The sequence below is a fragment of the Larus michahellis genome, chromosome 23 (assembly GCF_964199755.1).
Source record: "Larus michahellis chromosome 23, bLarMic1.1, whole genome shotgun sequence".
In the NCBI taxonomy this organism is placed as follows: domain Eukaryota; kingdom Metazoa; phylum Chordata; class Aves; order Charadriiformes; family Laridae; genus Larus; species Larus michahellis.
In genome coordinates, this window is record NC_133918.1 from 5,545,090 (window position 1) to 5,567,541 (window position 22,452).

Below are 22,452 nucleotides of genomic sequence, written 5' to 3' on the forward strand. Positions count from 1 at the left end.
CCAAGAATAGAACAAGTGCTATTTCCTCCAATATCCTATTAAACAAGCAGGTTATTGTCATCTTATTTTATACTCAATCGATTGGTAATAAACAGTTACTAAAAAAAAAAATAAAATAATAATCTTATTTCCTAGTTGTACTTTTCCCCTTCGTGGTCCTTTACCTTTGAGTCGCCCTGATGCAGCTTTCCAGTACAGCATCCCATCCAGTAGAAGCCGCCTCCGTCCCATGTCATCCTTGCGAAAGAAAAGCCCATTCTTGCATTTCCCAGATGATTTCAGCTCCATTTTGTGCATAATTTCTTTAAGACGCTGCCCCTTCTCACACTCATTTACCATGGCATCTACGTGAGTGATTGTGTCCTTAATTAAACTAAGGGCCTGGGTGAGCTCTTCATAATCTCTAGTTCCAGCTAAAAGAAAAGAGTAGCAGTTAGTCCCATTTTCAACTCTGGAATGCAAGATATGAGCCACCCCAATGTATTTTAAGATGAAGGTTCCATAATGAACATCTAACAGCGTTTCCCAAGAGCTTAAGTTTAAAAATAAAATAAAATAAAATATCCTAAAGCTCTAAATCTCTAATAAACTGACAGGCTTAACTACTAAGGTTTTGTAGTTGCAGACTTGAAACTGAACGCTGCTCCTGACCCTCTGATGAGGTGAGACTGATCTGTATCTGCATCTAGAACGACATCTTCAGCTAACGAAGAAGTGAGAACGCAGGTGTAAGGCAGTTTCCTGCCTGTCTCTCCTTGTCTGAGGAAAGAACATGCAAAACACGGGAGAAAAAGGATCAGCAGACAACTGTGAGGCTTCTAGGAAAGACTATACCACCTACCTTCTGTATTCTGAATAATACGTTCCACCAAGACTGGGTATTTGGTGATGCGCTGGGTAACTAGAAGGATACACTCCTGAACACCGAGTCTCCTCACAATGGAGCAGTTGCCGATTTTCTAGAAAACAAGACAGACTCATGACGTCCGCTGTAAATATTGCTCTTCAAACCCCCTCACCTCTCTCAAAATTGACACATTTTCTGTCTCAAAACATTTTTGTACAATTAGGCATAGCATCACAATATTAGCTGCGCTCTTTTAGCAAAGCAAAACTCCTGATAACATTAACAAAATTTAATTTTATTACTCAAAAATGTTAGGTATTATTTTCAACTACTGCTAGCTAAATCTGGAGCCAAGCAGAGAAAGTTTCAAATCTGAATTCTTTGACTGCCTATTTGCTAACTGATCGCCTTTTATAATAGGATCAGTCCTTAAATACATAGAAAAGTGCTATATTTTTAAAACCAGACCCCAACCACCTCACAGCCAAATTAGGTCAAAAATTAATAAACTAAATGTTTATTTTACCACTGTATGTTCACCGGTAGCATGATCTACAGAAACACACTTCTGTTTAGAAAGGGAAGATTGCAAGGCATCAGAATCCCACTAGTCTGACCGCAGGTACAGAACAATCCTGACAGCAGGATCTTTCTTCGCAAGAACTGAGGCTATATATTTTAAAAACTTACTCTGGTCACTTATTTAGTTCCTTGAAAGTAAAGGGTTCTCACTATTAAAGTCACCTAGTTAAGAAGAGCTGCAAGTATAGAGCCATGTTGGAAAGTTCACACAGTATCACTTACTGATGACTGGAAAACGAGAATACTTCGGACTGTGCAATGTCATCTGAGATTCGAGTTACAGCCTTCCACTTTGGCTGTCTCTTCAGCCCTTCCTATTAATTGCACATTACAGCATACAGCAGATAAACAAACCAGCCTGGAGCCAATCTTCTGGTTTTGGAAAGATGACGTAATGGGCAAAACTTGACTAAGAGTACCTGCTTTTTCTGTAGTGGTTCATCAACAGCATTTATCATTGATTTAATTTATTATCAAGCCAACTTACAAAGATGGTGACGCAGCAGGGTAGTCAGTGATAGAGCCATGAACAGAACAAATACTCTACTCCCCACTCCTGTGTGCTCTCAAGAGCCTGCCTCAAATGTAACACTTGCTAATTGCTGCTTTTTGTCCAAACAGCTCAAAAGATCTAAAATGCAACCCATCAAATAATGAGAATATGCCTCTAAGCCTGCTCATTCAAATTTAAGAGATCTTCAGGTACAAAATCAAACCTAAAGCGGTCAAGCATATTTTGCACAGTCAGAATGGGAGACTTCTGGTCATTGTTTACCTTTATTAAGTTCTGGAACTTCTTATTGCTTTGGAGCAGGTCTTTATAATGACTAACAGCTTCATTGTGTCCACAACAGAACACACCGTATTTTTCTTTCATTCTCTCCCCATTTTCACCTGAAAACTAATTGGAAAGATAAAAATGAAAGACATGAATCATTACGAGTAAACCTACCTCCACTGCAAGACCCAGGTTTAACATGGTTTTATGGTAACTGATTTCTGAGACATTTCTTCAATATTTCAATTTCTTCTGTACAAGAAATGAGAGATTTATGCAGTGTGACATCTGAGAGCTTGGAAAACCACAAGATAACCAAATATTAAATGATGCTTGTCATTATGAGAAGTTTTAAAAGGATTTCTGGGCCTCTGCACTTACAAAGACTGAGGACTGTAAAAGGTGAAGGGCAAAAAATGGTCACGATATATGAACGAAATTGTTGCATCCACTCCATATCTGAATGGGTGCTAAAGCTGTAATGAGTTCAAAGGACCTTTACTGCATTTTTAAAAGCTGAGAACCAAGAAGCTCGGCATTAAGTGCAGGAGAACGATGTTTGGGATGGGCACCAGGAACATGTTACTTTATGAAAAAATAGAACCAAATGAACAAATGAAAAATAGAACCAAACCATCTGCAGTCGCATATCCCACAACACGCATACGCACATGCCCAAAGAACGTTTAACGAACCTTTCACATTATTTGTGACCAGATACGTTCCTGGGAGTCATGCTCCCACATTACACTGGGAGATAATCTTAAACCCAGTATGAAATCAGTCTTTATATAACATAACTTTAACCTTACAGTTAGCTTTTTAGAAATATAACAGACATTTGATAGAATTTAATTCGCACCTGTTTTACCAAGAGGTCCCCAATGTTCTGGATCATATAATTTCGGTCACTGCCTTCTTCCAAGGATTCATTTCGTCGCTCCTTTAATTGGAGCAGAAATTGCCCATGCATCTCCAGCAGCTCATCCACGCAGGGGAAGAGCTTGTTGATGACTGCATTTGGGAACTGCAGTTCCTCTCGCATGGCTTTGGAGTATACCTTCAGCATTATTTTCAGCGTTCTAACGTGGTGCATTTCAGTCTGCATTAGTTCTGGGCAAGGGGAAATAAAAAAAAAAATAAAAATCACAAATCATTTATATGCCGTGCAGTGACTAGTGAGATATGAAAGAGCAAGCTCTGAAAGCCACCATCTTTTGCACTGCTTTCTCCTTCACCGCAATCTTTGCATCACTGATGCGAAGCTCCTAGATTTGCCCTGTTAATGTCCCAACCAAACAGTGACAGACCCTACTTATTTAACCTCATGTCCCAGTTGCAGTTGAGCTATTCCTTAAATGCATAGCAGGGCTTTGCTGCTTACACAGGCATAGTGAAAACCATGGCTTGCTTGAAATCATTAATAGGAGGACTAAGACAGGTAACAGAGTTGAAAAATCTTCACTCTGTTTTAGTTTTCAAGCACAAGTCAAAATGGGAGCCAATAAAAATGATTTCTGCTTTGTTTCAAAACAGTGGCAGCATGAAATAGAACAAGTTAGAAGAATAACAAATACTCTTACCATAAATGACATCTTGCCTTTTTATAACATCTTTCTTTTGCCTCTTTGCATATGGCTGTTCCACTGCAACACTCCAAGACTCTGCCTCAAACTCATGAGCATCTGTTTCTATTTCGGTTCGGAGGGATACAGAATATGTATCTAGACCAAAAGCACATTCAATTTCAATTATTATTAAATTGTTTCCCACCATATCTCTCATTACCATCATTAACAAAAACTGCAAGAGTACAAACATCTCAGTGCTGCTTTAAGACTGTGTAAGAAATTGCGTAAAACTCCTGAAAAGCACAGAAATTCCATACCTTCCAGAAAAATGGAGTCTGCTGTTGAAGGTGCAAGCGAGACAACATCATCTGAAGTCTGCTTAAATTTTATAAAGCCTGAATCCCCTTCATCCATGTCTCCTGAAATTAGTCTAAACGGCCAAAGAAATTAGACGAAGGGACCAAAACAGAACATTAACATTTTTTAAGTACCTTGACAAGAATAAAAAAATCCAACTACTTTAACAAGCAACTTTCCTAAAACTATCCTGCAATTAACTTAAAATAAATATATAAAAGCTATCATTGCACTCCATCTTTAAACAGTCCAATCAATTTAGCAACTCCATCACTGAAATATTACAGATTTAATTAGAGCAGCATGAGCAAATATGCAACTTCTGGTATGACATTTTAAAAGACATCACCTGGTGACAAGCCATTGCCAGTTCAGAGTACAAAGGGCACCTTCACTGAGAAGGGAGCATAACTGTGGCACATAAAAAGTAAACAACTACTTAAAAACAGCAGGCAGCTTGGAATTTGTCTACTATTTTAATTAAGGTGTCCTGCAATTTATAACACTGCTGCCTCCTACACTAGTCAGAACTAGCACAACCTAGAATAACTGATATTCAGAAGAGACTACTGAATTTCAACAAGTCTGAAGACAAATATACTCATGAAAAGCATCATCTAGACAGAGACAGTCAAATACTGCCCTATTCTACACAGTATCTTTCATGACACAGTACAGAGGGACTAAAGATGCTGTGATTTAAACAAAAAAATAGCTTACTGTTCAGGGAAATGAACTGCAGCATTAGAAGCTCAATAAATCTCTTTTGAGCTTGAAAGGCAACGTGAGTTCTTGCTTTAGTTCTGTAATTGTTTTTCTTTTCACATTGGGGGGAGGGGGGGGCAGCAGAAGCTAGCAAATTAGAAGAGAAACAGTTTACTTACCCAAATTTATTAACAGCTCCAGTAGTATTCAACGAAGACTGAGAATTTCCTCTTTGGGCGATAGTCATACCGAGATTCCGTGATAGTACTGGGGTGCCATCCGGTCCCAGGAGAAGACTTCGGGGCTGCTCCTTCAAAGAAGCGGCTAGAGAGGCAAAAATTGAATTGGTACTCAGAAAATGAGGCGTACACTGCAGATCGCCTGCTCTCAAACCTCTCTCTGAATGCGGACGGAGAACAGACAGGATCTTGGATGTCAAGAGCTCATTGTCCAAAAAAACATTCTCATTCCATTTTCTTGAAAAGGAACCACAAAAAGAGAGCTCAGGATGAGCTGGAATTGTATTGCTTCTGCCGCTGCTTTTTGAATTTGTATTCCCCATGCTCACTACTGGCTGCCCTCAGCCTTGGCACAGTAAAGTGGCCCCAGAGATGCACTGTTTTTATACTACCTGTGATCTTTCTAGAAATGTAAAGCTGCCACTTAACTTACTGTATTGGCTAAATCAGCAGGTCTGAAGTGCAGGAAATTGGTCCCTACTGTGCCCATTTAGTGTGGAAATTGCAAAGTATCTTCTCCTTTAGTAAAACACCAGAACCTACACACAATTATTCACACCCTACCGTATAAGGGCACAGAACATTTAACGGCAAACAAGAAAAATCTGAGGTCACATAAAAACCACAAGTTCTTTGCAATGCTTATTGCTACACAGTGATTTATATCTGCATGCACATACACGGAACGTAATAGATACCAGAGCTAAATTTAATTTTAATACTGCAGCTTTTTAATGCTTTTTAAATCTAGACAGACTGTGAACTGGAAAGATATTTAAAACTTTAATCACTATTACACGATACATGGAAGCCTGTAATAGACTTATAAAAAATGGATACAATTATTTAGCACTAATGTCTGTAATGAATGGTAAAGAACAGGAGACAAAATACATCCTTTTAAAAAAGGAACTTCAGGGAAGTCAAAGATGAAGAATCAGACAATCTTTAAAACTTCTCACTGAGAAGGTCTGCAGCTGCCCTTTTTCCAAAGTGCTTTTAAGGACATGGGAGTGGAAGAGATCTCACGGATCCTTGAACCCTGGGCTCTGCCATTGCAATGAAGCTTTATCTTACACCCAGACCGAACTCCTCCGCCAGCACCGTGTCTGGGAGGCTGCTCCACGATCTTCCTGTTGGAGCAGCTCAAGAGGGTCTCCAGTTCCCAGCCAAGGTTTATGCATCGTCAATTTCCAACTTTTCTTGTAAAAACACTGGTGTCTACCCATCCCCAAAAGTTCCCCTTTCTTAGTCTGCACTCCTTGGTGTACCTCCGCCAACAATCACCTCTCCCTCCACTTCCGCCTTGCTCAACCAAACGCAGCTAAATAAAGGTATTCATGGTTCTTCTCATAAAACAGGTTTTTCCACATTTCTTGATATCCCATACTCTACATCTGCTTGTCTCTCATTTCATCTTCCTTGAAACAGTTGATTAGAATCACATTAGGGCTGCAGGGGAAGTTTCATCAATGACGTTTAATAGAAATTATATCACCTCATCTTTTCCTGATGGAAATACCTTTCCCAATACCTCTTGGGTTTGAAATCTCTTGGCTATGCACAGAGCACATTCTCAGTCTACAACAAACTGGGTAAACTGAGTCCTCTTCCATCATTTCCAAATGATGGGCTCCAAGCCCACTATCCTGAAAGAGGAGACTAAGTAGATATTAATAAGATTTGTAAAGGCAGATTTCTTAAACAAGGGCTTAATGATAAATGCCCTCCCGTTCGGGGAAGTATTGAAATCATCAGCCATCAAGTTCTTTCTGTGCTCCACAAGCCAAGAACATAAAGTTCTGTTCCACAACAGTAGGCCAAATCTAAAAATTTCCAGAGGCCAAACACGGGGAGAGGGACGGGGGGACACAAACAACACAGTTTGTACCTTTCTTAAAAGGTACTTCTCTTTTACGTTGATACAATACCTTTGGCTTTTTTGCTGGGCCCCGCAGTTTGCAGTGTTATACTGTGGGTAAAGACATACAATGCCCATGCTATTAGCTGTTCCTTTAACTTCCAGCTTCTGCTTTTGACTATAGAAAATAAGTACTGGCTGCCTAGCAGAGTCTGCACCAACAAAAAGCCATTTTCTGAGTTCAATTAGCACTGTCTGCACACTGCTGAGCATCTGTATCGATCGTTGTTAACCTATCACACCAGACCAGACTGTGTACCACAGAGCTGTTTCAACGACAAGCCCTACAGCCAGCTTTTCCTATTTTCATTATTCCGTATTGTTTCCTATTTTAGGCTCTGCACTTTCCCCTAAATGCACAAAACCATTCTTGGTAATGCACACAGCCACTTATCTTCTTGTAACAATTACTCCCTTTGCCCTACCCCTTTGTAAGGACTGTTTCATAAAGAAGTACACCTTGCAATGCAAGTCAAATGATACCTAAACAAAAATACATGCGACACTCACAGTAATATCCGGACACTCATGTCACCTGTGTTTCTTACAGCCATCAAGGCAACCAAAGGGACCAACCGCAAGGCAGAAAATTCTGCTCTGGTTCAGGTCAATCACCTGAGAGCCAAGAAGCCTGTTCTGTTAATGCAAACCTTGTAACATCTACAAATTAAAATGCTATTTAAATCATACACCTGTGGCTGTGACAGTCTTTTCCAGTAGCAAAAAGCTATTTCAAAGCCTATGCTGCAACAGAGCTGTTCTTCTTGTTTTTTTTTTTTTCTCCCAGATCCCTTTTCCCACTTTGTTTCAACAAAGATTTATGTTCAGACCATTAGTGCTAGCTTGTCTTAGAGATTTCTAGCAACCACTAGCTGCAGGCAAGTTTTAAATAGACAATTATGAAAATCTGATGTAAAACAAAGTTCACAGTTCTAGTCTTTTCAGAGGCCAGAGAATAGACAATCAATGAAAAACTAGCTTATTGATCCCTTTTCACCATGATATTTTGAGGTTACACAGCAAGAAGGTATAAAGAAAAATAAAAAGATAAAAAGATAAAAACACACAGGAGATTGCTAGGAGCTCTAAGCCATTCCCAATAGAAAAAAAAATGAAGCCATCTTATTAAAAGAGACCTTTTCTATACTTCAATAACACACTGTGTATAGCCTTTAAAACATATTAAAGAAAAAAAATACAATTGAACAGATAAGCCTTGAGCACAGAAATCATTCTTTAGTACAAACCTGGGGAAATGCACTGGGGCGAACTTTGTGGAGATCCAGAAGGTCTGTGCTGCAAATCTTTCTGCTATAGGAAAAAATACAATATTCTTACACATACAGACCAATCTTTCAGTCCAAAGTGAATAATATTTTTCCTGTCATATAGCACGAACTGTACATGAAGCTGTATGCTGAAAGTAGGAAAGATTTGACACAGTAACAGTTTTGATTTTTTCACATTCCAGAAGAATGGCATATAGACATTATGACTTTGTATAAAAACCCCATCAAGTATAAAACAGGCTTTTGAAAGAGAAACAAAAATGAAGTTACAGCTGAATTAAAGCTGTGATCATAAATAATTTATTAAATGAAAGCAAACCTTTAATGTAGACAGTCTTCACCTACACATTGTTGCCGTTTAGTTCACAGCAACACTAACTAAACTAACCCGGACAGTTTCAACTAAAATTTAAAGTGCCCATTTAAAACTGCATCTTTGGTAATCCGTACAACTTTCTCGTTCTTACAACACCAGGACATTACAATTCATTGAGATATAATTTATCCAAGATGCAAAGAAATTAAATAAGTAATACAGTCTGTAAGAAATGGCTTTTTGGGAGTCCCGCTTCACTTTGAGCATCTCATTTCTGACTTCATTCCCCATATAATTTTGTGCTACCGCTCCCTCTTTGCTCTCTTTAGGAGTGATTTGTAAGGGCTGATTCAACCATGAAAGTTTGAGAGACAGTCAAGAGTGGAAATGAAAGCATCAGAGCAAGTGAATTTTTTGGTTTAAAAGGAAAATGCACAATGCCTTGAGAAGTTTGTAAGTATATATCAAAAACCCCATAAGAACATTTCTGCCTTCAAAAGCGTTACACTCTAAATCACCAATGGCTGAAAGCACTTCCTCTAACCTCCAATTGCCCAGGTTTGAGCTGTTCTGCTCTCTCTTTTCCCCCTCATGGTACTCCCTAATCTGCTATCAGGCTCTGAAATCATCAACACTTGCACGTTAAAATAAACTGAAAGTCCCTCAAGTATAATTAGTTATAAGAAGGAGGAAATGATTTTCAAAACCAACAGCAGAATAAAAAACACAAGAGATAGACAGCTATCTGAAACCAACCTGTGACCTTACATGCAATCACAGGCACCACAGTGACACAGATAAAAAACGAACAGCTTAGCAAGATATGAAGTTCATCACAGTTCAAAAATGAAATCTCTTATTCTGCATTGCTCAGCTTATAAATAATACACAACTGTTATAACCAAATTCCTCTCTACCCCTCACACTCTTCCATCAGCTTTGAGATGGCATAACCTATTGAAATACAGTGGCATAAAATTCAGAAGTACCATATAATTCAATTATGTTCCCCAAAAACGTGATAGATTCAAGCATTCATAGGGGTCAGTCACAGTTCTGACAGACACAAGCAACGGTAAGTAATTTTCAGTACAGCAATAACACATTTCACTTTATTTTCCCTACATGTATTGTCATAAATTACTATAATGACAAGTGAATAACCATTCAACGTCTTGAAGAAGTAGGGCAAGATTCTGTACCAATGTAAATTAAAACACAGGCACTAGATTAAACTTACTATGTCAATCATTGTTATTATAAACGAAGAACAAGTTTTAAAACCCACCTTGGGTCTGATGCTGCTGCATTCAGCCAGTAAACTCTTGCAGTTCTTATGGACATTCACTGCACAATCTGAAACACACATAAATTATTCTTGTCATTCCCATCTAGGGACAGGAAGAGTGACGCATTGACACATAAAAGATCTTAATTTTGGAAGCGATGCAGAGTAAGCTCAGGTGTTTCAGCGAGCATCCTCGTTGTGCATGTTCTGTTCTTGATTTTACACCAAATACTCGAGCTTTGTCAGTAAGACTCAGAATCACTGATAACGCAATTGACACAGGCAAGCACAAAGAGACGCTCCTGAATGCACTAACAGCATTCTGCTTAATCTCCACTCAACCAGAGCACCGCTGTCCTCATATCTGCAAAGGCCCTTTCCATATATCGCAATTGAAAAAGCAATGCAAAGCGGCAGCAATTCGCTTGGCTCCATGCGAATAGCTGCCCTCCTGCATGGAGTATTAGCAGGGGCTGAAGTAACTACAGTGAAGTTCAAGCCGCACCACAGAATCACCTGAGCATTACCACTTTTCTGGCTTCACAAAGAAGCTGTTTCCAGATAAAGGAACTAAAGCAGCCCTCCCGCACCCAAAAGGCGTAAACCCACTATACTATAGTAAAATCCAATCTCTTTTTTTCCTTATAATAAGTACTGCTTGAGAAAACAGGATAACTGGTAACATCAAGTATTTTCTGCAGTCTCTCTGCCCATCTATAAAATAAGATCCTTCATCAGAAGCAGGACACCGCAACTCAGACAGTAAAGGAAACCAGGATTTGTTCTTCCCATATATTTCAGGCATGCCTGATAAAAGAGAAATAGAACAAAACTGGGAAGACGAACACGACACCTCCTAGGGAAAAGCCTGTTTGTTTAAAGCACGGAGGAAAAACTAAGGTCTCTTCATCCAAACAGAACTATCACCCCCGCCCGGCGCCAAGACTGGTGTCGTGCTTTAAGGATCCTGGCTAATGTAGAGAAGCGATTACTTTTAAGCATTTTCCATAATTACAGTAAAACTCTGAGAACAGGAGCAAAATGCTCACTTGGCCTTAAACACAAATAAGTTAATAAAGATATAAAAACAAGACTGAAAGACTGAGTGCACAGACCTGAGAGATGCTTACGTGTTATCCAACTTCCACAAGTGTGGGAAATCGGAGCAGAATATGGCACTCTGAGCGCCTGCCACACACAACATCTCCACAAAAACAATCACCTCCCAGAACTCCGCTCTTATTTGTCCTGCTTCTACCAATACCGCACCCCATGCAACAAAACAAAAGGCGGTATATCTAATTTCAGATGTGTGTGCCTCTCTAAACGTATGATAAAAATGTATTAAAATTACCCACTCACTAAAACTAGGTAGAGAATAACAAATATATTAGCTATTGCAGCATTGATAAGGCCTGCACCTATCACCAGAAAATGAAGAGCGTGTTAAGACATGCCACAACAACAAACAACTAGTTGACAATGGAAACCCCTTTCCTCCTGAGACAAAGGAGCAAACTGTAGGACAAAAACCACCGCACAAAAGGAAACAGAAAAAATTCTCCATGACGTCAAGCTGGGTTGGATTCCAGTCTCGCTTACAGATGGGCTCCCTTCGGGACAGAACGGGCACACGGAGGGAGGGATGTGTTCATACAGCCACTGCCCTCCCCAGAGGCCCCGCGACATCGCCTCTCCTCCCGAAATCCACTTCATTCATCTACAGTTGTGTAATACAGTCATCGATAAACATTTTATCAAACTTTAACTAGGCATTCATATTCCCTGACATTTACATATCAGTGATTACCATGCGATAATTCTTTTCTATTAATGATTAGTAGGTGCAATTCTGCTTCAAAAGCTTGGGCACCTTGATAAGATAACTGTAAAAGGGCTATCAACTTAAGAATATATTTCAATTTTAAAACCCTGCACTCATTATGTTAGAGATAACAGCTTATAACACTCTCGGTAGGTATTTTTCACTTAATTACTTAATATATCCAGTAGTGCTATGTATTGGTTTCCTATGCTGCTGAAAGATTCTTTACATAACAGGAGAGAACATACTAGAAAACAGGAAAAGCCTCAGAAAACTGCAGGTGAATCCAAGGATTTGATTCTCCAAGAGACTATTTGAAATGCAATTAACTTAGTGATTTCCAAGTGGCATTATTTTTGCCCACGTAAGAGAAGAGAATTTTGAAAACTGGCAGAAGAATCAGGCTGTTTTATAAGCACACTGCATTTTACAAAATACGCTCCTGCTTTCCCTGTTCAACACACTTTTGCAGACAGCGCTGAACCAACTACACTCCAATTCAGGATGAGAACAAGCATTCGAATACTAGAGGATTTGATTTCCATTTTCTGAACATAGTATCTCTTTGCATTCTTTATTCTTCTGGACAGCCTCTCTGAACAGGGTATTGGAGAACTGCAGGGGTCAAGAAAACGGCAAAGAGAAGAATGAGGGACTGAGGACAGTGAAGAAGTGACAGGAACCTGCACACATTGAGACGGATATTTAAGGGCAGAGATAGATATGAAGGGTTGTTACAGGTGTACAGAAATAATAGATATCTAACCTTAGAACGCACAGATGGCAATCTGAAGAAATGAAGCATTGGTAAACTCAAAACTGACAGAGAGAAACATTTTTGCATGTACTATCAGTAACTGGTAGCATTCCATTTTATTCAGATCAATTATTTGGGAAGGTACCAAAATGAAATGGACAGTTATGTGAGCAAGCTCTTCTCAAACTGGAGAGGCACAGAAGGTATTTCTGAGAAAGACAGAGATAAAAACTCAAGAGGACTGCCATCCAGGCTCTTCCCTTCCTCTTCCCTGTCCTCTCCTCCCTCGATCACTCACTGGAACTGCAAGAAGATTAATTTGGCAGGGAAAAACACATCCTCCAAGGGATTTCATTTCGACACAGACCCTGCAGAAGGGCTGTAGCTCTGACTAGTGCTGAGAACATCAGTTAAACCGCCTGCACACCCAGAAAGTCCAAGGATTTGGGTTACCTTGACTGGATGGGGGCAGGACCCCCACTGCTAGAGCTAAAGGTACAACAGCAATCGATACCACACACAGCATGGCAACTAAGCAAACCCACCGTGGTTGTTTCTGGGCTTAAATCCACAGTTTGGGAATTAAGACTGAGAATTTTGGGAGCACCACATTATCGCACTTCTGCTCACGATGGGGCTGTCACTGCCTCTGCAGCATTCTGTGTGGGCTGGTGCCAGCGATGACCTATTGCTCATTGACAGACCAACTGAAACAGGGGCCTCATTCAGCAAAGGAGCACTTAAGACCAAGAGGCTCATAAACATCATAAAAGATCCTGTTCATGATTGAGGGTAATGAAATTAATATCTAGTATAATAAAAAAAACCTTCCCTTATTAATGAGATGCTTTCCCAAAGGCTCACAGGAACCAATTTACAACTTAAGAGCATTTTATTGGACAATGCATCCCAATGCCCAAAAGCCTAACACTGATTCACAGTATGCAAGAGGGCAATGAACCCAGCTGAAAAAGGGCAGGAGAATACATTTTCTCCCCCAGCTGGAATACCTTCCACTGGATCAGACACTGGCAATGTCCTATAAATGTCTTCCAGAATTGGATTCCAGGACAAATCTATGACTCACCAGGTATTATGAGTATTATGACCCTGACCTTTGGTCTGGAACGGTCCTGCCCAATAAAATAACCCTTAAAAGGCCACTTGCAAACAACTACAACTAACATGGCAGATACGCTGTGATTAACCTAAAATTGAACTACTGATTTTTTTTCCCCTCAAACATATGCTTTTTGGTGTTTTTTAAATGACATTAAAAAACCCCTTTAAAACAGCTAAGTTCAGGCAGGGACACCTTTTAACAATACAACGATACAAGGACTTCAAGCACTATCTTAATGCTAAGGATATATTCACCACCTGTTAAATCCAACCAGCAGAAGAGCACCACGGACAAAATAGTTTTCTTGTGAAATTAATAATTTTTCTGTTTTCATGTGTCCGATGCTCCAGGGATCAAAGAGAATCTCTTCCCTCTTTCCTCACCCTTACACCATACAAGTTAATTGCTCTCTCTGCAACTGACAAAGGAAACCACTTGCATATGAATGATTAATGCAGTATATAAAATCTGAATTTATACATAGAGATACGCAACACAACAGCTGAGAAACATTTCAAACCACTACAGCATTCCAGAAAGAGCAAGGGACTCTGTGATCAATCTCCTCAGGAAAGAGGAGGAGTTTCAGTGGAACATGAAGAAGTTTCTGTATTCGGTAAATCCAGGTCATGTATCTGCAGGAACTCAGAGCAGATTTAACTTTGTCCTAGTGGCTTTGGTGACTGGTGTTTACTTGTTTTGCTAACTCGCCTAATTACACACAGGCAGAAACCAAAAACTGGAAGGGTGCAGGCTGATGAGATACTTCACATTCTGAAATAGAGACAGTCCATGCGAGAAGGCAATGACACTAAATTACCAAGTTTCATCTTCCCTGTTAAAGCATTCGTCTCTGTCTCCAAAAACAACCTATAATTACTTTATCCCTGTATCTGGGTTTATTGTCAAAATATCAGATAGATGGATGGCGGGGTGGGGTTGTGTCGTTCCCAGCACTCCACGTTCTGGTGACCTTGGGGTTTTCTTTGAGCACAGAAACCCAAACCAAACAAACGAACAACTGATGTTTCTGTTTTTAAACAATGTAAACTAAAATTAGCATATTATCCTAAGAGAAATATGAATACCCTTTCAATTCTCTCACGCTGAACCCTTCCCCCATTCTACAGGAACGCTACAGGACTGAAGCAGCAACTATGACAATCATAAAAGGTATTTAAAATATTTCATAGGTAAACATTAGGTGGAACTACAACACACAATGTCTGATGGCTCCTGTTTGAGAGCCATATTTCATGGGTTGATTTCTTCTATGATACAAAAGAGAAACTATTACCTTGTAACTTCATAAATTTTTAAAAAAGAGCCAAACAAAAAACCCACCTACAAAACTGTCTCCTAAGAGGGGAATGAGAAGGAACTGAGATGCATCCATTTCTTCGCTTGGTTTTACACAGAAGACACACAGATACTCCAGTAACAAAACCACAGCATAAAATCTTCAAATAGTATTCAGAAATTCTGCTTATTTTTTAGAGCAGCAAAACCAAATGCAGTACCAGAAACATTGAGAAAACTCATTCAGCTTTGAATCACTCCTCCAAAAATCTATCACCGCTCCTACCGCTGTTTCCTTTCCAGCGCGTACAATCTAAACCTCCAATCTGATACTATCTCCTGCTCCTCTCCCTAATATGCCAGGGCTGTGGAATATTTAAAACGGGTCAGTGATCACAGTTGTGGATAAGAGGTTTTCACCACTATTTTTTTTTTTTTCCTAACACATTTAAAGGTCTTTTTTATTCACATCCCAGACTCTTCCCGCTGCTGCAGCACTAGTACTACTTGTGTAACAACCGAGCAGACGAGGCGCAGGAATTCCTTGTCACAAGCATGAGGATGCTCAGACTCAAGCTGTGCCATAAAGTGAACCAGTTTCGCATGGGGCTACACCAGCTCACGTCCCCAACGCACAGCCATATTTCAGCTCCTTCCTTACCCCCTGAAAGAGGTCTCTTGGATAAAGACTGGATCTTCACATGCTATGCCTAGTCCCCCGCGTTAATCCCTGAGCTGCTAACGTTGGGACGGCCACAAACCCTGCAGGATTTGTCAGAAAGGGCAGATAAACCCTGGCCAAACTCTGGCTCTCAACCGCGCTGCCATGGAGGCCGGCCTTGTGTACCTGCCCACTGCCGGAGGTTGCCAGGCGGCAGCGGCCGGCGGGCAGGCTCCCCCCCCGCAGCTCCCCACCGAAAACCCCCTCAGCAACGCCGGGAGCAGCGCTGCCCCGCCACAAGGACCGGGAGGGGAAGGCCAGTCACCGGGCCGCGGCCTCCCATTGCCCCGGGGAAGGGGGCTCGCGGGGCCGGGGGGGGGGTGTTGCCGCGGGGAGCCGGGGGCCGAGGCTCGGGGCGCCGGCGGGCGCGCTGTCAACCCCGGTCTCTTACCGGACTCCCCGGGGAGCCGCCGGTTGCACTCTCGGTCCCGGGAGCCGCCGCCACAGCAACAGGAAACGCCCCCGTGTCCCCGGAAGCAAAAGGGAGCCGAGGGTGCACGCCTGCGCGCCGCCGCCCGGCCGAGGGGAGGGTCCCTTGTCCCGCAGGGGGGGCGCGACCGTCCGCGCTGCCCGCCGTCCCCTCAGGGAGGGCACGGTCACCCCCGGTCTCCGCTTTCTTCTCAGGGAGGGCACGACCGCCCTCGGCCCGCGCTTCTCCTTCCGAGAAGGATACGACCACCCCTGGCCCGCGCCTTCTCCTCAGGGAGGGCACAACCATCTCGGCCCCGGCTTTCCCGTCAGGGAGGGCACAACCACCCCATCCCGCACTTTGTTCTCAGGGAGGGCATGACCACCCTCAGCCCGTGCTTTTCCTTTAGGGAGGGCACAAGCACCCTCATCCCGCACTTTCTCTGCGGGGAGGGCACGACCACCTCAGCTCGCGCTGTCCCGTCTGAGTGCACAACCACCCCCAGCCGCCTCATTCCCCTCAGGGAGGGCATGAACAGCCTCATCCCGTGCTTGCTTCTCCGGGAGGGCAAGACCACACCTCAGCCCATGTTGTCCCCTGAGGGACGGCACGACCACCACCATCCTCAGCCCGGCTCCTGGGATGGGGGAGGCGGCTGGCGGCGAGAGACCCCAGGCCTCTCCCTGAGGAGGGTCCCAGGCCTGAGAACCGCTGCGGGCTCTCCCCTGCCCCAGCCGGCGGAGGTAAAACATCCCAACCACGGGGCACCTCCAGGGGACCTGCCTTCCATCAGTGCCTGGCCGCGGCAGGAACAAAGACAAAACAGGCCCTTAACGGATGGGATGTAGCATCCCGAGGGACAGCTTTAACGTGGGAGTTCATGTGTTTGCACAGCGCCCGGGACTTAACTCTAAATACTTAATTTGTTATTAAAAGCCTGTTGGGATTTGCCATTCGGCGCGTGCTGCAGTGTTTACGGGCGCCCCTGCCGAGGCGAGGTCGGGGTGCCCGGCGCGCTGGCAGGGCGCTGGCTTCCTTCTCCGCCCCGCGCCCATGAGCGCCTGCCCGGGCCTTCGCAAATGACCCCTGCGCAGGCAAACGGCAAAAACAAAGGCGAATTATCTTCTCTATCAGCAGATTCATGCCCTGACTTGTACAGCTAAATTGCTTGCTGGAAAAAACACCTTTTCCGTGACAACAGTAAGGGCTGACCCAGTACTAGGACCAGGCTGCTGGAGTGCTCTGTGCAGGGAGGAAAAATGAGAAGAGCTCATGACCTAACCTTACCTCCTGATCTATGATTCACTCCAAGGACTTAAAATACTGATCTCCGTCGCAAGTTTGTCATGTTTTTAAGTCACGCACATCCAGGTTGCCCATCAAGCTTGAAAATGCAACGTACGCGATTACAAAACAAACTTCCTTCTCAAAATCCACCCTACAGCCTTCCCGCGCTGCTTTGAAAGAACCTGCCACCATTTGGGCTGGAAATGTGCTGAAATCCTAGACTACCCTGGGACCAATATTGTCTCTGGTTTCCACACTGCAACCTGTTCAATCGATTTTATTTTTTCGTCTTCATCTTATAGTTGCAAGCTTTTCAGAAGTATTCCCTTTTGTGCTGCTTCTGTACAAGACTAAGTACACTAAGGTCCCTGTTGTTTACTGGGGCCTCTCAGCACTGCTGAGAAATAATCATTAAATAAAGTAGTTTGGGGGTAAACAGCTGGCTGTCACTTGGTGACAGATTAATCCTTAGACACTTCAAACTTTGTGCTTCGCTATAATGTAAAAGTAAAGCATTGCAGATTACCCAACTACAGCTGTCACGGAGGGAACGTGCTGTGCTTGTGCAGCTGGCCTCAGGGCACCTCCACAAAATCAGTGCAAAATCTGGCAGAGCAACCAGCTGAAAGACTCCGTAGCTTAGAGCTAAGGTTTGGATTGCAAAGAAGAGAAGAGCGCTGACTTTCTAATCCTCTGTAATTCTATAATAACAACAGATTTCTTATTGAATGAGTTGCAGGTAGATTACTGCTGTGCAGCCTTATGCATTTGTCTGGCCAAGTGTACAAGATCCTGAAGTTTTAGCAAGGAATGCAAGGAGCAGCACCTTGGAGATGTTCCAGATGAAGGCAACACTGCTCAGATACAAAGGAGAAAGTGAAAAGCAGAAAAGGAGAAGCACTGAGATGAGTATGTTCTTCAGCTTCCTTTTCTAAAACCTCTAGGGTTTGGCAGAGCCAGCTGTATGTCAGCAGACTCATCGCTCAGTGTTTCCTCTGAAACCAGCGCTGCAGACCGCTTTCACATTTGCTTTAGATCCTGCTTCATCGGCTTATAATGGCATTAACCCACAGCCTGTCGCAGTCGCTCTGGTTTGCCTATTTTATCTGGATTCCTGTCAGCAATCAATTATTCCAAGCGGGACTCCCAGTCCATGTATCACTGTCATCATGTTACAGCACCCAAACCTCTCCCCCCGCCCCAAAATAAAAGCTTTTTGGTGGCTGTGTCTCCCTCCAGAAATGCCAAGTTTCAGGTTGCCTGTTGCTTTTCAGATTTCTCAGGACTCTGTGTGGGCCATGAGCAGAAATTTCAGGATAGAAAATCGAGTAATTCCTCCTTGTTTTAAGCCAAAACTCTCCTTCCCGTATTAGCTTATTGGTGCTGCACTGGGAATCCTAAAAGCAAAAGTGTGCTGGCACAAGTGCCGAGTGAGAGGTGAATTTCACACTGAATTTCAAGTCCCAACCAAAAGCCACGCTGGCCTCCTTCCTTACAGATAAAGCAGCATGGATGGAGGATGTTTGCCTGAGAAACTGCAGAGACCCATTTACTGGCAGAACCATTGTGAGAAAGGAAATGATTCTCCAAACGTCTTTCACAACGTGCCTTAAATAAATCCTGGAAACTAGTTGTTACTGTAATTTCTTATAAATCAGCCTGTATACTGGAGCGCTCAGCAAGGGTCAGGCTAGGGCAGGTGGACAGTCTGATATCCAGCACAGCCCGTATTATTCAGGAAGATTCATTAAACTGAGCACCTTCTCTTAAAGAAGAGGAGGAATTTGTCTGAAGCCTACTGTTGCAGCTATAGGTTTCCTTTTGAAGAGGATGGCCGATCTGGCCTCCCTACGGGGGCTAGGGCTCTATTTTTCCTATAAAGTAATAGGTAACTCAACTGATGATGATGTAGAAGACCCACCTCTACCCCAGTGCTCAGCTCAAGCTGCGAGGAGAGAAGCAATCCTCTTACCATCCATATTCCGTGCCATATCCTTGGCTCACCTCCATGGCACAGCCTGCTTGGAGAGCTCTCCTCCTGTCAGGGTTTTCCTGGGACTCATCTAACTCCTGTTGTATAAACTCTGGGAGCGTGTTTATAAAAGAGGATTAATTTAGACACAGAACCTTCTCCACCCTTGACAGCAAAGGCTCAAAAGGAGCTTTCTCTATTTCCAGGTGAGCAATAATTCTAGAGACACACAGCTCAAAGTTTATGTAGGAGCAAAGTTTGGGTGGCCACTGTTGTGGAGATCCCAGCGACTGCAATCATTCCTCTTTGTTTTTCATCCCTGCCAGGCTCCTAACGTCACATCTGTGAGACTCTGAAGCTGCAGAAACTCTCCTGCATTCATACTCTCGACACACACCGCAGCCTCCTTCCCTCGTTCACTGGGAGACTTCGTGCCGTGTGGTGTCAGGATAGATGGGAGGAATCAGATGGGAGAGGGAAACATGTTACCATGTACAGGGCCCCCTGAGATGCCTACCTTCTTCACAGCTCACATGCATGTTTCTAGCAGAGTGATGACTCCTGAATTAAAAGCAGAATTCCTCCTGCTGTTACTTTCCGTAGTAAGAAGACCTCTCACTCCTCTATGTCATCACATGGTAGCCACTGGACTTTTTGTGTCCACAAGACAGTGGAAAAACCTTAGACTTCCTAATCACTTCCCTACCCTTCATCCCCCTGGCTTCAGCTCATCCCTATCTTTAACCACCATCTTTTCTTCTCTTGTCTTTCGAAGAGCCTGTTTTGTCTTCTACCACGTGGTGGTGCTGCAGTTAAAAATACCATGGCGATAACACAACCAGCAGCACCTGACCATGAGATGGACCGAGAGCTGGCCGAGGGCCAAAGCGTATAGATGGTGAAGTGTGAGTTCATGATGAGAAAACAAGAGGAGCAGCCAAATGGGCTCAGATCCTGGCAGCAGCTACAGCTCGGACTGAGCCCTGACAGAGCAGCTCACACTTCTGAAAAGCTGGCCTGCCGCTCTGGCTACGGGGTGGCCCTGGAGCTTGCCTTTCAAGAGCCCTATCAGTGACTTGTCAGGAGGCCACGCACTGCTTCTAGCTGCAATAACGAGAGTTAGTGATATCAACTATCAACTGCACCACCCAGAAGCGGCTCACAAAGGTTTCAGCCCAGCATAATCCAAATATAGGCACTCTCAGGCTAACAGCTGTCACGCAACAAGTACCCATCCAGATCTGACCACAGACAAGCCATTAATTTTAACAAACTTCTCAGAACCCTGCCCAATTGTTCAGCCTCAGTTCAAGCCACCGCAAAGGGAACACGCAAAACCGAGCTCTGCTGCCCTGCAGCCCACGTCAGCCTGGGCAGCGTCTCCCTCAGCAGCCCAGAAAGCCAAAGGAGGCGTCACAGAGTCCCGAACACAAACCGGTTCCTCAGCCACCTTGGAGTTTTTCTCCTGAATGTTAGCAAGACTCAAGAACACAGATTCCTCATGGAAGGCCTGAGAAGCAAGATAAAAGTTACTATAACTCATGTCCAACCCCCATGCATTTCTAAAGGACGGCAATACACCGAGCCATACGCCCATTTCAACAGCTAGCTCCAGCTCCGTGCGCTCCAGATCACAGATCTCCATAGCGGTTGTCCAGAGAAGACTCACTCACACCAGCAATGAGCCCAGAGTTCCCAAGACCATACAGAGCATGGCTCCAAGCTGGGGATCAAGGACTGTCTGTATCCTCTCACGTTCAGATATTTTTTGTAAAGCAGCATGGCAGAAGTGCAAACAGAGCCTCTGCTAGGAGGTTCCTTGACAGGAATGACAAGACATAACTCTGCCTCCTCCCATAATATTTGGGTTCAAAATATCCACAAAGCACTTGCTCTTATTCAGCTCCCTGCTTCCTACTTTTTGCTGTGACGCCTGACAAATATTCACAAATAGCCGGGCCTGTGGTCCTTTCCAATTTCCCTCCAGCTGCCCTGAAGGGAAAATACGCTTCTCGCAGCACATGTCCAAGGGCAGCCAGTTCTTTTATGCCCCAGGAAGGTTTTACTGACCTTAAGAGTCTCTGAGAGACCCTTACTGGAGAACGAGGATTGCTTGAGGATATAAGGCAGAGAAAGAGAGCAATTCTCTCATTTCCAGAAGATTTTCTCTGCCCAGAGACAGCCCCTTGGGAATTAAAATGTTCTTCAGTGCCCTGAGTCCCTGCCCCAAAGAGGAGGGACAGGGTTTCTCCGTCAGCCAAAGCCATGCAGCCGTGCCCCAGTGAAAGCAGTGGGAGGACAGAGACCCATGCGAGCCGACAAAGGCGCAGGTGCCGTTCCTGTGCACTACTTACATCTGAAAAGCAACAATCTCACCCCTGCGGGTTCTGGGAGGCACCATTTGACTTTTGTGTTAGTTAATAAAGTTTTGGATGCTCTAGAAATCCCTGTGCCCATGCATAGGGCAGATGCTGAGCTGATGCATCACTGCGGCTGTGAAAAACAGCCTAAAAGATCCAGCTTCACTCAGGCAACAGGGATATTTGCTTGGGCAAAGCAGAACTTGGTGGAAAAAATATTATTAAAGGAAAAGTTGACCTAGAGCACTCCTTGGGGGAAAGGGGCAGGAAATGGTCAAGCGGCCAAAGAAAACGAGGACAAACTATTGCCAGGCAGGATTTAGAGATCATTTAGGCTATCTGGAGAAACAACCAAGCCAGGCCAAGCAGGGTGATGGCATACAGTCAAGCCAGGCAGAAAAGTGAAGCAATCCACGAGGCTGATTTGAGCAGAGGAATGGCCGGCCTGTGCCGGGGGAGAGGCCGGGGAGCGGGTTACGGCCAGGCTGGGTCAGAGCCAGGCAGCGACAGCCATACTCACTCAGGCACTGCAGACCACTTTTATTCACAAGAGGTTTGGCACACAGTGAGCAGCTGGTGCAACTGGAGAAAACCCCTGGCACAAGCTGGTGCCCATTGATCTCTTTCCACCTCTCCTTTGGCTCCTTTGTCTCTTTCTCCTTCTCTCTCTCTTTCGTCTGCTCTTTGTTCTTACCCTGGAAGGAGAGAAAAACACAACTCCGTTACAGGCCTCGCACTGCCCACGCATTCCTTTCGCCCCTGGTAAAAACGAGCATGCAGAAAGCTGATGTGCAGCGAGTACTGAG

At 43.7% G+C, this 22,452-nt stretch overlaps 1 protein-coding gene across 5 annotated transcripts in view; it reads right to left on the reverse strand.

The window, feature by feature from the left end:
• ARHGEF18 (Rho/Rac guanine nucleotide exchange factor 18) overlaps positions 1-22,452 on the reverse strand; it is a 46,113-nt gene that overhangs the window by 12,642 nt on the left and 11,019 nt on the right. The window contains exons 10-19 of one of the 5 annotated variants that reach the window (XM_074565427.1): positions 22,167-22,341; positions 9,894-9,961; positions 8,248-8,311; positions 5,020-5,164; positions 4,096-4,208; positions 3,791-3,931; positions 3,070-3,320; positions 2,205-2,330; positions 842-959; positions 165-413 (exon numbers count right to left, since the gene is read on the reverse strand). In XM_074565427.1, the coding sequence (XP_074421528.1) occupies positions 165-413; positions 842-959; positions 2,205-2,330; positions 3,070-3,320; positions 3,791-3,931; positions 4,096-4,208; positions 5,020-5,164; positions 8,248-8,311; positions 9,894-9,961; positions 22,167-22,341 (1,450 nt within the window). Of the gene's footprint in view, positions 1-164; positions 414-841; positions 960-2,204; positions 2,331-3,069; positions 3,321-3,790; positions 3,932-4,095; positions 4,209-5,019; positions 5,165-8,247; positions 8,312-9,893; positions 9,962-16,009; positions 16,155-22,166; positions 22,342-22,452 lie in introns of those variants that run through there. The other 4 variants (XM_074565431.1, XM_074565432.1, XM_074565430.1 and 1 more) reach the window with 4 other exon arrangements.